At 38.2% G+C, this 12,467-nt stretch overlaps 1 protein-coding gene across 8 annotated transcripts in view; it reads right to left on the bottom strand.

The window, feature by feature from the left end:
• Nucleotides 1-12,467, bottom strand: part of PHF21A (PHD finger protein 21A) — a 137,368-nt gene that overhangs the window by 23,358 nt on the left and 101,543 nt on the right. For all 8 annotated transcript variants that reach the window (XM_064658025.1, XM_064658018.1, XM_064658019.1 and 5 more), the window contains 6 exons: nucleotides 11,684-11,884; nucleotides 7,344-7,598; nucleotides 5,704-5,790; nucleotides 3,244-3,540; nucleotides 1,477-1,575; nucleotides 346-397 (listed from right to left, as the gene is read on the bottom strand). In XM_064658025.1, coding sequence (XP_064514095.1) covers nucleotides 346-397; nucleotides 1,477-1,575; nucleotides 3,244-3,540; nucleotides 5,704-5,790; nucleotides 7,344-7,598; nucleotides 11,684-11,884 — 991 coding nt within the window. The remainder of the gene's footprint in view (nucleotides 1-345; nucleotides 398-1,476; nucleotides 1,576-3,243; nucleotides 3,541-5,703; nucleotides 5,791-7,343; nucleotides 7,599-11,683; nucleotides 11,885-12,467) is intronic.

Below are 12,467 nucleotides of genomic sequence, written 5' to 3'. Positions count from 1 at the left end.
GTAGGTTACAGTAAAATTATCCATGGTGTATCTTTGCAGAGACAGGGGTTGTCTAGAAAGCAATAGTTGCCCAGTATTGCCACAGATTTCTTTCCTAACACCAGAGCATACACCTTCTTTCCAACCACTCATCTCCACTGTATAAGTAACTACTTTGTTTCAATGTAATAAGAGGAACAAAAAAGTATGCACAACAAACTAAGTTAGATCAAGAGTACAGACACCCCAAAGGTACTACTGTGCATGAAAATACTGCATTTAATACAGAAATATTTTGGAACTCTACTTCCAATTCAGAAACATGAAACAGGGAATGCAAGAACCAATCTAAGACATTTTTCCTACCTTCCAGGTGGTCATGAGTAACTAGTCCCAGAGACACCATGAAGGCAAGTTTCTGTGAGGGGGGAGAAAAAAGATCATTAAAAGCCCAACTCTTAGGATAAGTTATGTCATTTAGGCCCTTTAAAGGCAGCTGACGGGTAACTAAGCAACAAAAATATTTTTAGTAATACTTTGCTTCTATATATCACTTTTTCATTCATGTATGTCAAACTGCTTCAGAAAGAATAGACAATAGTCCCATTTTCTTGACGGGAACCCAGACTGAGATACAAGAAAATGCCAATTGCTCATGATCACAGAGTCGGCAGAAACGGGAGCAAGAAAGCAGTGTCTTTACTTCCAGCCCAGCACTGAAGCGACTGTGTGATTGACTCTTGGTAAATACCAACACAGTTCAATTGCCAGAAAAATATTGCTAGTTTAAGATCATTCTTCATCTATTGTGAACTACAAGGAGCAATTCTGGCTTACATTTGCTGTTTGATAAGGGCTATGGTGTTCTTAAAGGATTCCAATTTTAATGGAGAAAATGAACAGATATAAAAATCAAAATTTGTACTGACAACAGTAAGTGCTCACACAGTAGTTGAATCCATCTACAGAAACAAAGGAAGTAGAGCATTTAGCTGTAGTCAGTTTCATAGCTCTGCAAGGCAGAAAGGCTTTAAGAAAACAGCCATTCTGGCCACTCTTTCACCCCAAACTAAACTGGACTAAAACCCAAGCAGAATGTGAACATATATGGCTCTTTCCATCCTGCTTACCAGAGCAGAAATATTTCCCAAAGCAAAACAAAGATATTTCTTCAGCATTAAGAATAACTCTAGAGTCTAAAACTTCAAAGGAATGGAAATCAACACTGTAATCTAAGCCCCTGTGAAGGAAGTATCACAGAGAAATTATGATCTTCTAACTTACAAAAGACTCAGAAGCCAAATGCATTCCAGAACTGAAAAATGCAATGCACTATATGTATTTAGATTTCTTATTCTGTAGCCTTATCAACTACTGCTGTCCAACAGGAATGCATGGAATGTTAAAGTTAAGGAGTCTTGAGGGAACAGAGGGAGAAGAATATTTTCCGAAGGACAGAGTGTCCTTTCTTTTCTTAAAAGAAAGCTCTGGGTGTACCTGTGGATTTTCTTCTCGTTTTGGCTTCGGTGCAGCAGGTGGAGTAACTGTACGACTTTCTGTTTGCTTCTCTTCTGTTTCCACATGTGGTTTAATAGTCTGAAAAGAAACAGTGTTTCATTCAGTGATAAGAAGAACTTTTTTTCACTTTGACTATTAAAGTAAAACAAATACTTTTGCAGATACAGAGGAAAACGTTTATACCCGGCAGTGTACTAACAAAGACTTAATTGAGGAATCTGACATGAGAGGAATGCTAAATAAAGTGTTTTCATCTAACAAAGGATGAAACAGCCTTGCCACCATTCCATTAACCCACAAGCCAAGCAAAAAATAACAGTCATCTTAAAGAGTTAACCTTGCTACAGAAATCACCATAAGGTATGGGAAAACTAAGAGACACTTCAAGAAAATTCATCCCATGGAAGAATTCCACATTGAAACCATTCTGCGTGGCACGTGCATTTGGTATTTCTCACTCCTCAGCATTCATAGTACATAGAATAATGAATGGCTAAAAAACTGTCTCTGAGTCCTACAATCTCAGATGTTTCTGAAGCGTTTTCCTCTTCTCAAGTCATAATCTTCTGTATGACAGTCCTCAGCCCATAGCATAGCTGTTGAAGCTATAAACTGAGTGTGGTAAAGATAAAGAGAGACAAACTTCTCCCCTTTATGACATGGAGAAAATATACAGAAAAATTCATGTATTATTGAACCACCACCACTCTTCTGTTACGTATTTCAGTAGTTGAATTGCCAGTAATTTATTCAAAGAGCAAACGAATATTGCTGACATCAAAAGAAACAGGCATCAAAAGTCAAGTATTGTAGAATTACAACTTCAAATCACACGAAAAGGGCACACACTGCTGAGATACTTGTGGAACAGCCCCAAGTTACGCAAGAACCTACTCAAGACTTCATAAGCAGAACTGACCATGAGCATATCTCTCATGCACATGATGTTCATAGTCTCCGTGATTTCAAAAGCAGAAAGAAAGTAACTTCAAGGCATGTTAGTCTATGAAAGAGTTATAAGTGACATAGATACTACTATTATCTATATAAATAACATAAATATTATATGTTATAGTGTGCAATATAGTATAAAATATACTATTATTAACATAAAAGTGAAACAGAATATTGCTTTACTTGAACTGAATGGCAAGAACTCTCAGTTGCAATCCACACTGACTGAATTAACATTTTATTTTACAGAAGTCTTGCCTGGAGAGAGACTTTAAAACTAAACATCCAGAACTCTCTGTTTCTGAGGGTCTTCTTTCCACTCAATCAATCCAACTATTAGACTTCAGAAGCTGAGTGAGACTATTTTGCCTCCAATCACAAGACCACAAGACCAAGGGATCAAGGAAGAAATATCCCTACAATTTTGTGCAAATTTTGCATTTCACATCACCACCCCTTGCAAAACAAAAGGGCTTGATGTGAACATGGATTTCAGTTTGTACTTGTTCTCCAAGACATCAGTCAAACTGTGCAATGCAGCCTGCTTACAAACTATTGAAGTTAAAACAGTAGGGGGAGCATAACACACTGAAGCAGGAGAAAAAGGTGCCATGGCCCATATTAAAGGAAATGGTAACTTCTATCCCAAAAGTTGCAAGTCATTCCATAACTTGTACTGTCATTGGAACATATCTCTGGTACCCACTGAAAATCTCTCCCTGGTTGTCATCCGAACCTGCACAGTAAAGCAATAAGCCCAGTATCTTGCATTAGTAGGCACTTCATCTGTACCTGTTTTTCAACGTTTGGTTTGCTGATCTGTACAGTCTGAGGTCCAGCAAGCCTGGTACCCGGTGCTGCTATCACAATGCTGGTGAGCTGTGCCATAGGGAAAGTTTTGGCTATGGTTGCTGTCTGCCCGTTAACTACACGAACTGGATGTATGGAGTTCTGAGAGTTGGGTAAAGAGGTGGGTGTGAACTTCGTTGTCAACATCACAGGCCTCTGAATAAGCTGAGGAGCTGCAAGCATTGGAGGAGGTGCAGGGGCAATAGGAATGTTATTTTGGGCAACTGGTTTAGGTCGAACCTACAAAAATAAGAGATGAAAGAAGAAAAAAAAAGATTTGAATATCAGTATTTCAGCTTAACTTTTTTACTAAGTCTTTCAATTCAGCTTCTACAATCTGCAGGAGGTTATTTGATTTTTTTAGATAATGTAATTTTTAGCATAGTGCCCTAAGTATGCTACAAAGAAAAAAAGCCACATTTTCAAGCCTACTTACATAAAACCCATCCATAACATTTGCATATGCAGTCACTGTCCCTGAAATGGTATTTGGATGCACAGACACTTATACTGAATGTTTATTGCCAAGTGCCTTAACTGTACTTAAATTAACATTTTGGTTTTGCAAGCCAAAACACCCATGTAATATTTACAGACACAGCTGAGGCGCTCATGTTAAAAGTATGTTTCAGGGTTTTTTACTGAACCTCCAAGAAGTTATGAACAGTTGACTGTGTCCTGAAATAATTATTTTTTTCAGCAAATACCTGCAACTTTTGTCAACTCTATATATTTATTTAGACATCTGTACAACCAATCTTGCGATGTAAAAAAATTGACAAGATTATACATTAATCCCTCATAGAAAGTACTAAAGGCTACTGGTAAATGCAGTCATTTCTCTTCTTTCAGATGAAAGAGCCACAAGAATATTCCCCAACTCCATCACCAATACTTGCTTATTTCTTGTCCATTATTAAGTTTGTACTTATCATATCATTACAGAGCACAGAAGTAGAACATATTACTTTGAAAATAAATCTTTTCCTTATTTGATTTCTATTGTCCTATCCACCTTTAATACTCCGTAAAGCATTTTACCATGGAAAACTAGGTCACATTCCAACAGATCTCACCATTCCCAATCTTAATCAGATCTCAGCCTATACTTTCCTTCTTCATTTTGCAAAAGATTTAGACTTTTATTCACAGCACCACATATTTCTTACAAATGAAATAGTTCCTCCATGATTTTTTTTTTAAGCGTCCTTCCCAAACCATAAAAATAAAGTAAAGCACAAGTTTTAGTGCTCAGCTTCAACAGAGGTCACACTCTCTGTCACAACACAGAAATACTTGGGAACAATCTAGAGACATCTTGTGGGGGTTTTTTCACTCATAAGTGGCAAACAACAGTTACAGCAACTTAAGTCCTTAGGTGATGCTTTGATTTTGCTGACACCTGTTCCATGGGTTCGTTCCATTTGACGCGAATAAGATCATATATACTCATCATATGCAAATTTAATAATCACAAATTCATACAGGCTTGGAGGCAGCTCAGGAGGTCTCTAACTTGACCTCCTGCTCAGAGCAGGGCCAACGTTAAATGCAGATCAGGTTGCTCAGGGCTTTGTCCAGATAGGTCTTATAAAACCTTGAGGATGGAGCTTCCACAACATGTCTGGGAAGCAACTTCTGCTCCTGATTGTCCTCAAAGAGAGAACTGTTTCCTTATATAAAGACTAAATCTTCCCTGTTCCAATTTATGACCACTGCCTGTAATTCTCCTGCCAAGCACCTATGTCTCCATCTTCTGGTTTATCTCCTTATTGATATTGGAAACAATGCTGCTGTTAGGGTGCCTCCAAAGTCTCTTCCCTAAAATGGACAAGCCCAAATCCCTCAGCCCCCCTTTACAGCTCCTATATTACTGTCCCCCAGCTTCCTTCCCATGCTTCAATCAAATTTATCAACCAGGGGTTCCAAGACTGCATGCTGTTCATCAGAGGCAGTTTTATGATTACTAAAGAAAGGTGGATAATCTCATCCCTTAATCGACTGGCTGTGGCCCTGTTGGTACAGCCCAGTATGCTGCTAGGCTTCTTTGCTGTAAGGGCACGCCACTAGTTTAGCTACTGTCAACCAAGACCTTTTAAGCTGTGCTGCTCCCCAGCCAGTCAGTCCCCAGCCTGTACCTGTGCAGGGGCTTAGTCCATTCCAGGCACAAGACTTTGCCTTTTTCCATGCTGAAGCTCAAGAGATTCCTGTTGCCCGTTCCTCTGTCCTGTCGAGGGCTCTCCGAATGTGAGCACTGCCCTCAAGAGTATTGCATCCTCCAATTTGGCATCATCCCCAAACCTCCAGCAGATCAGCAATAAACACTGACACAGTGTTGGTCAAAAGAATCTTCTATCTATGCTATAATTTCTTTCTTCTATTGTTTTTTTTCTGTATACTCACCTGCGGAAGAAAATTTGGACGAGGAGTAAGTCTGGGAGGAGGGATGAACTGCGGCACTTTTATGGGCTGTGGCGTAGCCTGAACCTGCTATAAGAACATAAGACAGTTCAGTAAGAGGAAGTTAGCTTTGAAGTTGTTCACCAAAATCAACGTCCTGAATGTATTTTCAGACCTGATGTCCTTGGTTTTCTACTCTATAAACAGGTTCCCATTAGGAATGTATTAAAGACAGAGCTAATCTTACGTTCTAGTTCCTACACACCTTGCTTCATAAATTGCAGGCATCTTTCCTTTTAGTTCAACTGTACTGTGCTTTGCAATCTACAACCATTTCATTTGAAGATAATAAAAACTCCTATTAGTTTTAATCATTAAAAATTGACTTTACAACAGACAGGAAATGGTAACAGACTTTATTCAGCTTTGTTCAGCTATATAAACCAGGGTCCTTTCACAGTGCATGGCAAACAGAAGAATAAGAGAGCATCTCATTCAAATAGTAACGATCTGGAAGTTACAATTCTTCTGGTAATATTAATGGGACTATGAGGGGCTCTAAATACACAACTTGACATTTTCAGTTGTAGGCCATTCTTTTGAAGCAATTAAGATATGATATTAAGGAATCCTAAATACTTCCCTGTCTAACTGAAATCAGCTGCATGGAGCTGCCATGTGATTAACCACTGAACAGCACGACAAGCTACCCTGAGTACCTGGGGAGATTCTCTGAAATTAATGTCCATGTTAGTTTACACCCATCTGTACTTCTGTCCACCCACATAAGATTACAATTTTCTTAAAAAAGGTATTGTAATGATTAACTAATGCTTGAGAAAATATTCTGGTATTTCTGATGAAATTCGCTACAGAAACATAAATCATGAACTATTATTAAAACAGAATCACTTCCTCAAACCTAAGTGAGTTATTCAGCAAAGAAATGAAGCATAGACACAAAGGACAGATGAGAGTGGTGCAAGGGATGACACAGGAAAAGAAAAGAACAGTAGAAAAAACTCCACTCAAATAGTCTTCTCTATTCTGATCACAAACATATGCCTCATTAGGAAGCAAAATTACTTCCATTTTCATTATTAAACTGTATTTTTTAGTAAGGATAAATTGGATTTATGTTTAGTGAAGCCATAGCCCTTACTTCAGAAGTAAAATTTCCCTGTCATGATGCTATACAATGCCTGGATTCCAGAGCAAGATTGACTCAAAAAAAATTAGAATATAAACCCAAACTGATCAAATGAAGAAAGTCTGACATCTACTTTACCAAAGAGAAGAGTAGGAATTTTGCAGAACATAGCCACATAGATTGGATAAGGACAAAGCAATCACTGCTGCCCCATGAATAAAAATTACTAACAGGGCAAACTTTACACAGGTGATGATAGCACTGATTTAATTCTATAAGGCAAACCAGTATTCTCCCAAACAAAATTCTCCAACGTGGAGAGTAAATTTTTTTCTTGTAGGCTATCATTTTAACAATGTTAACTAGTGAAGACTCATAAGGTCCCTACTGTTCTCCTTTCTGTGCAAAAACCTGACTGTTTATTTTTTTTCCAATAGTCCTCTTGTTAACCAAACCCACACATATCTGCAGGGCAAACACATGAAACGCTTACCAAAGTTACTGTGTTTTTTGTCACTATTTGGACTGCCTCAGCTCCTGGCCCAGTGACCTTATTTGTTGTCTGGAGGTTGACTGGTGCATTCTGCGCATCAGTGCTGAGGACTGCTTTCTGATTGTTGTTGATAGCAGTAACCATGGCAATGGTAGGTCTCTGACCCACAACAGAGGCAGGCATGGTCGCAGTTGCTGCTTTCAAGACGAGAGGTAGTGTCTTAGTGGTGATCATAGAAGCTGTAGTTACAGTTTTCTAAGGGAAACAGAAAATACACTGTAAGAGACAGAGACACTCCGTATCAGACAGGACGTGGGTTGGTTAGTCAGAAACAATAGACAGTGTGAGAAAGAAAAGGCAGCACTGAGCCTATCTACCTGCTGTTCTGACAAGGACATTATCTTATACCTCCGAAAACTGGATAGCAAGAAAGCATTCTCATTTGAGGCAAACCTGCTTGGTCTGGTTTAATCATCTGTAGCAATGCAGATTGATCAAAACAAATTCCTGAGAAAATTACAGTTAAGTGTTAGTGGCATATGCATTTTGGATCTCTTAGTTTCATATTACTTCCAAACATTCACTGTCAATATCAAACCTATAAGGTGGAAGTTTATGGAACATACAAGCAAATCAGCTTCTCATCGAGTAAAACTCTAATTTTCAAATGGAAACTTTAGTTACAGTGATCCTCATAATCAGAGGAAGAGAGGAAAAACATTCATAAGCTGGTTTCTTTAAAAACAAAAATGTATTTTTATTTTGGGCATTCCAATCTCAGTTTTAGCCATACATACGGTTATCTAGCACTGAACCTTCTTTTCTAAGAGTGTTGGTAGAGCTGCCCTGAAGTTGTAAGAGTTGTCTGTTAGTCTGTCCACCTGCAGGCAATTAAGCTTAACTTCTGTGGAATGGGCTAGTTTTGGAACATATATGTGACACCAAGACTGCTCTTGGCCTGTTTTAAAAAGAGTGGGTTTGAATCACGTTTATCTGAAATGCCTGAATACATTATGCCCATAAATTCCAAAGTTAAAACAACTATTATTTCATAATTTTGTTTTAAAATGTACTGTCTTCTAAGACGCTAAGGAAAACAGACATTATGAATCTCATTCAAAAAGCAACAAGGTGAGAGTCTCCATATAAAACCAGAACACAATGCGAACTGAAAACTCACGACAAGTGACACTCAACACAATGGCAAGTGATCTTATTTCTTTTCTCTTTGGTGTAAAACTCCATTGGCACTGCATCTTCAAAACAGTTATTGGCATGATCAAATGCTCTTAGTACTAAGTAATCACCATTCTCTCCTGATGTCAGCTGGTGAAGGGACTTGAGCTCAAGTCCTATGAGGAGAGGCTGAGGGAGCTGAGGCTGTTCAGCCTGGAGAAGAGGAGGCTCAGGGGAGACCTCATCACTCTCTGCAACTGCCTGAAAGGAGGTTGTAGCCAGGTGGGGGTTGGTCTCTTTTCCCAGGCAACCATCAGCAAGACAAGACAGCATGGTCTTAAGCTGTGCCAGGGGAGGTTTAGGTTAGACATTAGGAAGAAATTCTTTACAGAGAGGGTAATCAGGCACTGGAATGGGCTGCCCAGGGAAGTGGTGGATTCTCCATCTCTGGAGGTTTTTAAGATAAGACTGGATGTGGCACTTAGTGCCACGGTCTAGTAACCACGGTGGTAGTGGATCGAGGGTTGGACTTGCTGATCTCGGAGGTCCCTTCCAACCCAGCTGATTCTATGATTCTATGACTCTATGATTAGGCTCGACAGAGGAAATATTGGAAAACCAGGGATCAGGCAGTCTTATTCGTGTTCTGAACGTGCCTGATTTAGACTGCTTGATTTTAATCATACAAGACCATTCTCTTCTTTCTAATAAAACAATATATTTCCTGTTGGATTCCTCAGTATTTTCACCAATATTGTTTCCTTAAAAAAATCCACAGTTTACCTTCACACCTCTAATTTCATAATGCTTAAACTATATCCTGTAAATTATGCCCAAGTATGAAAAAAAATCACTGTATAATGCAAAATTAAAGGATAATGTGTTTTATACATTTATAAAAAATCCAGACATAATTAAATTTTCCTTGCTGCAACATGAACAACTCCCTTAACTTTTTATCTGAGATCTAAGGGCTTCTTATTGACCTCTGTTGCACCTTCTCCAAAGCAAGAGGCTCTATTCCTATAATGCAGTAACATTATTCAAGAATGAGATGTAACATGGCATCATTTTCATAAGCATTACATTCAACCATAAACATTTTAAAGAAAGGTGTAATCAATTATGTGATACAAGACTGACTCTTTCAAGGGGTTCTATTAAATCTCTAAGTATAGTATAGTATAGTATATATACCTCAGAGTATAGTTCCAGTCAGAAGATCACAGAACTTGAATATCCCTGTTACTTTGCTGAGCATTAATTACCTCGGTTATTCTAAAAAGTAGTCAATGCATGAATTCATACTGATGTGACATTCATAGTAAGCCTGCATTATTTCACATAATATTGCAATAGTATGACCTCTTAGCAGGCTTGTTGCTTTATGAAAATTTTAAAAGCCCTTCTTACTGGACTATATTAAGTATATTGAAATGTCACTGTTAAGGTGGCATATATTGATTTCTAAATTTGATTACTTTGAAAATAATAATTGAAAGCATTCTCTTTGCTGATATAGCCTTGAAAAATGTGTTATCTACAAAAGTAGACACCAGAAAACTCTCTAGAGAGACAAAATCTTTGACCTTTCTTTGCTGAAAGAGATTGAGAGGCAACAAGACAGAGGCACAACCTTAGATGCAAAATGTGTGCAGAAACTAGTGAGGGTACTTCAGAATTTTACCAATATAAATAAAAATATAAAAGTGCTAAGAATAAAAACTGGCTTATTTGTCCAAGCAACAGGACAACCTGCCTTTCAGTTTGCAATTACTTTCCAAGTACTACTGTACCAATGGTAGTCAGAAGGATGCAGCAGTTTTTGGACTGTTTCGCTAGAGGGCTCTTTAACTTAAATTTTACAACCCAGGAGATGACCTGGAAGTTAATGCATGAATGCAAAGTGTGGAATACAGAGAAACACATGAAATTGCATTTGCTGCCATGTTTCCTGACTGAAAAACAGAGATCAGTGATACAGCTAAGACTGATCTGTTGTTTGCCTAGAAATACTTCAGAACACGGTAATATTTACTTCTTTGTTGTGTTTTAGCTTTAGGTATTGCTGTTGCTGATCAGAAATGCATTTACCTTAAGTTAAATTTGCTTCATTTCTTCAATATTCTTTTCTCAAAAATACAACTACCTAAGCCTCACAAATACATTTTAGAGTGCATCCAAACCAACTTGCTGAGTTAAAGAGAGAACTAACAGTCCAACCATTTCTCCCTCCTCTGCTTTCAGGAAAAGGGAAAATGAGAATCCCAACCGGTGAAAGCTGTGGGTGTGATTCAATGCAATGTGCATAAAGTAAACTTCACGGGTGAATTCTGCCATCTGCCTATCCCAGTAAACATGAACTCCTAAGACTGCATCAACAGGAAAAGATGATCTCAGATACACTTCCTTTTACAGAACACCTCCCTGCAATTTCTAGCTATTTTATTAGCACATTTTTGGGATTTTAAATATTTGAACAGGAGAAACTTGAAAATTCCCTCTCAGTGACAGCAGACCACTTTCTCTTTAGAGTTATGGGATTATGTCTCTAATCCTATACTATATTGAAATTTACTTTACCTTCCCAATAAAGACACTACTTTCTAAAACTTAAACAATTCAATTAACAATTTACATTCTCAGACAAATCCTTGAAAATTCAGGTAATTATTATTTGATACGAGTTACATCTGTTAAAAAAAAAAAAAAACAAGCAGAAAGAAGAGGGAACTGTTTTCTTACATTTTGTTCACAGATCCAGTGGGCATTCTGTTCATCTTTTAAAAATAAAGGATTTTAGTCATACGCCTCATACAGTGTGTACCTACTGGGTATGGTTAGACAATCATTCATACAACTGTGGAAAAGACAGGTTCATTTACTAAACTTTCACTTACTTTAAGGAAGGTGATACTGTCACCCTTCTTTCTGTGAAGTTATGATTCAACTTCTTAACACAACATAATTTTTTTGACTCGGGAGGTTACTGCAGAAAAACCCCACAAGACCCATATCTGCATATGCATAGAAGAAGAAGTTCACATTGGTACACTAACAAGTGTAAGTGAAAGTTTGCAGTTTTCTCTCCGCACTTTTCCCTTTTTTTTAATTTTCAGTGAACTTCACCGTTAGCAAGGAAAGGAATTATCATGGCTTTTTACCTGTGATCCTATCACGTTTGGAGAGGGTGCAGTGGACTGCTGCTGCTGTTGATGGTGATGTTGCTGTAGCTGTTGTAGTGGTTGCGGCTGTGGTGTCTGTAGTTTGTTTTCTGACTGTGCCAATGGCTGTATTTGAAACTTACTGTCTGGCTGTTCCTGCTTCACTATCAAATTCTTTCGAAGCTGTTCCACCACTCTTTTCTACCAGATAAACAAAAACATAAACAGAAATTATGACAGTTATTTAGCTGCACATATTAGAGAAAAAAATAGCACCTAAATATACATTTATTTAATGTAAATAAAGAACTGCTCAAAAGCTTAGTGGGATTTCTCTTTTTGGAATTTTGAATATTGGTGTTATCTAATAGGTACGGTGCAAAATAGGCCACAGAGGAGTACAGCAGCCCAGCAGGGTGACCTCGCTGTCCTTGCAGAAACCCACCCACCAAAATTCAGCCTATTCACAAACCACTGCAAAAGCTCATTAACCTATATTTACATGAGACATGTTAGCATTCAGATTCCAAATTTTCTGATTGCTTCAAACATGCACCACTCCTAAACAGTGACAAAAATGTACTTTGGGTTGAAGCCTCACAGCTGACTTCAAGGCAATGGGCATACCATTTTGTACCAAATTGAGTGGACAGACAGCCAGTTGGAGTGCAAAGTGGGAAATAGGAAGGGCATGGATGTGTGGTCATTCTGTTCAATAATAACGTCACCCGAAAAAGAATCAGAGAGGGCTACGTACATGGGAAGGAAATGGCCCAGATCTATT

This window comes from Pseudopipra pipra, chromosome 6 (genome assembly GCF_036250125.1).
Source record: "Pseudopipra pipra isolate bDixPip1 chromosome 6, bDixPip1.hap1, whole genome shotgun sequence".
Taxonomy (NCBI): domain Eukaryota; kingdom Metazoa; phylum Chordata; class Aves; order Passeriformes; family Pipridae; genus Pseudopipra; species Pseudopipra pipra.
The sequence above is the reverse complement of the archived record's forward strand: the minus strand, read 5'-3'. Positions and strand labels throughout refer to the sequence as shown.